Source organism: Saprolegnia parasitica, assembly GCF_000151545.1.
Source record: "Saprolegnia parasitica CBS 223.65 unplaced genomic scaffold supercont2.30, whole genome shotgun sequence".
Lineage (NCBI taxonomy): Eukaryota > Oomycota > Saprolegniomycetes > Saprolegniales > Saprolegniaceae > Saprolegnia > Saprolegnia parasitica.
The window spans coordinates 1-2,154 of NW_012156424.1; the positions used below are offsets into that span (position 1 = coordinate 1).

Below are 2,154 nucleotides of genomic sequence, written 5' to 3' on the forward strand. Positions count from 1 at the left end.
CGGTCGAGTTGACATCGAGGCGGCCACAAACGGCCATTTTAGGGAGCGCCAAGGGCCCAAAACGCTCGACGTTCATCTTCATCGGGCCATCGAGAAGGAAGGGTTGTTGGACGCTGAGCTCCTTGAACTCGTTCTCGGGGGACAAAAGCTTGATCGCAGGCGCGTGGCCGTTCTCGGGTTGCGACGATACGAGGTTGAGCGGCTTGTTGAGGATCACAGTGACCTTGCTCTTTCGGTGCGTGTTGGCGTCGCGGCTGAGTTCAATTTGGCTCGTCGGGTGGACTTTGGAGCCGAGTTCCGAAATCTACACCCAAATGAGTCTTCATCGGATACAGACCTCGACGCACAATCTCGCCATTCACGCGAACGTTGCCGCTCTGGATGTAGTTGTCGGCTTCGCGGCGTGAGCAAATGCCTAGTGTTGAAGGCATGGGATCTGCGCCGGTCGGTGAGAATGCCAAGGATGCACCTTTCATCGACATGAGCTTGCTGAGGCGCACAAGGTCGCTGTCATCGCCCGATGCGCTAAACGACCGAAAGCTCAAGGCGCTCGGAATCGACATTGCGCCAAGCACAGACGTCGGCCAGCGCGGCGCGGCGCGGCCGGCGTATCTTTGTAGGAGCAACATCGCGCGTCCAAACCAACAATCATCTCGCGCCTGCTACGGATAGAAGAGTGCGGTAACCGGACGCGCCGGATCAAGACGTTTTATTGGCTTCTTTTTATTGTGAATTTCAACCAATCCTGTGCGAGCACTAGTCCTTCGCCTTGTGCGAGGCCGGTGCGAGCCTGCGAGATCGACCAAATTGCGTTTCAAAATGGAATCGCTCAAACTTGGCACACCGGTACAGGACACTTTGGAGAGCACGAAATGCTATGCCATGTTGACGTGCGAGCTGTGTAGCAAGCGGTATGGGTCATAATCTGACTCGTGGTAAACGCCACGTATTGCCAGATATACCTCAAATAAACACATCGCAAATTTAAATGTGGCATGTGCCACTATTAATGTTGTGGCCCTCAATACTTGCGGTACAGCTCACACGTCAACGTGGCATAGCATTTCGTGCTCTCCAAAGTGTCCTTTACCGGTGTGCCAAGTTTGAGCAATTCCATTTTGAAACGCAATTTGGTCGATCTCGCAGGCTCGCCCAAGGCGATGACATCGAGCTCGCACAGGATTGGTTGAAATTCACAACAGAAGGAGCCAATGACGTGCACGATAGTGGCCAACATACATGAGGCATTGATCAAGAGTCTTTAGGAACCACAATGGACGTGATTATTCATTTCGTTGTTTACGAGGACGTGACTAGATAGAAGTAGTTGTGTTGGCGCGAGAGTTTTATACAGCTTGCTGCGTGAGGGTGTAGGCGGGGAAGAGAATGTTGGGAAACTTCTTGCTCACGAGGGCGAACTCGTCAAATGAAATAACACCGTCGCCGTCCTTATCGCCTTGGGACATGATTGTGTCTGCTTTTCGTGCGACCTACCCCAACGATGTCACATCCGATTTCACGATTGTGTGTAGTACCTCGGACTCGTTGGAAGCCATGTGATTCGCCTTCAAGATGCGCATGAGCTCGTGCTTGGTCAAGACGCCGTTGCCATCTTCGTCGAAGATCATAAAGGCAAATTTGAGCTTCTCTTCCTTTTCGGCGCCCGTGAAGTTGGAGAGACTGATCATAAACTACAAGACAGTCTGTCCACACTGGTTCGAACCACTGCATTTGTACCTCGCGCACGTCGATGCGGCCAACCTTGTCGTTGTCAAAGAGCTGGAAGAGCTTCTCGCACTGCGGCGACGGGTCCACAAGCATGATTTCGCAGAATTCGGTGTAGTCAATCTGCCCCGACCCGTCCTTGTCGGTGGCTTGGAACCGCTTGTAGGCCTTCTTGACCGACTCGGGCTTGATATTGTTGTCTTGCGCGAACTCCTCGAGAATGTTCTTGCGCTCGTTGCGCAACTGGATCGACGACGCTGCGCCCGCACCCGTTGCTAAACATTCGAGTAAGCCAGCAGCACGTCGTCGTCGTGTGCAGTACCGATCGCAGCGACTTCCCGTCGCCGGCTGCCACAAACGAGACCTGATGGCGGCTCCTTCCGCCCGTCACCATCTTGTAGAATTCGTCAAACGACACTTGGCCATCCC

General features: G+C 53.5%; 2 protein-coding genes across 2 annotated transcripts; both read right to left on the reverse strand.

Annotated features, from left to right (window-relative positions):
• Nucleotides 1-31: 31 nt before the first annotated feature.
• Nucleotides 32-563, reverse strand: SPRG_07419 (hypothetical protein; the record flags this gene model as incomplete). Its single annotated transcript, XM_012346560.1, has 3 exons — nucleotides 32-304; nucleotides 348-415; nucleotides 470-563. Coding segments are annotated over 3 exons (435 nt in total), but the record flags the coding sequence as incomplete, so codon positions are not given.
• A 783-nt stretch (nucleotides 564-1,346) lies between these two features.
• SPRG_07420 (hypothetical protein) lies at nucleotides 1,347-2,119 on the reverse strand (the record flags this gene model as incomplete). The annotated part of the gene is made up of 4 exons (XM_012346561.1): nucleotides 1,347-1,490; nucleotides 1,536-1,691; nucleotides 1,738-1,968; nucleotides 2,048-2,119. 4 exons carry the CDS (start codon nucleotides 2,117-2,119, stop codon nucleotides 1,347-1,349), a joined length of 603 nt encoding a protein of 200 aa, XP_012201951.1.
• Between the last annotated feature and the right edge of the window lie 35 nt (nucleotides 2,120-2,154).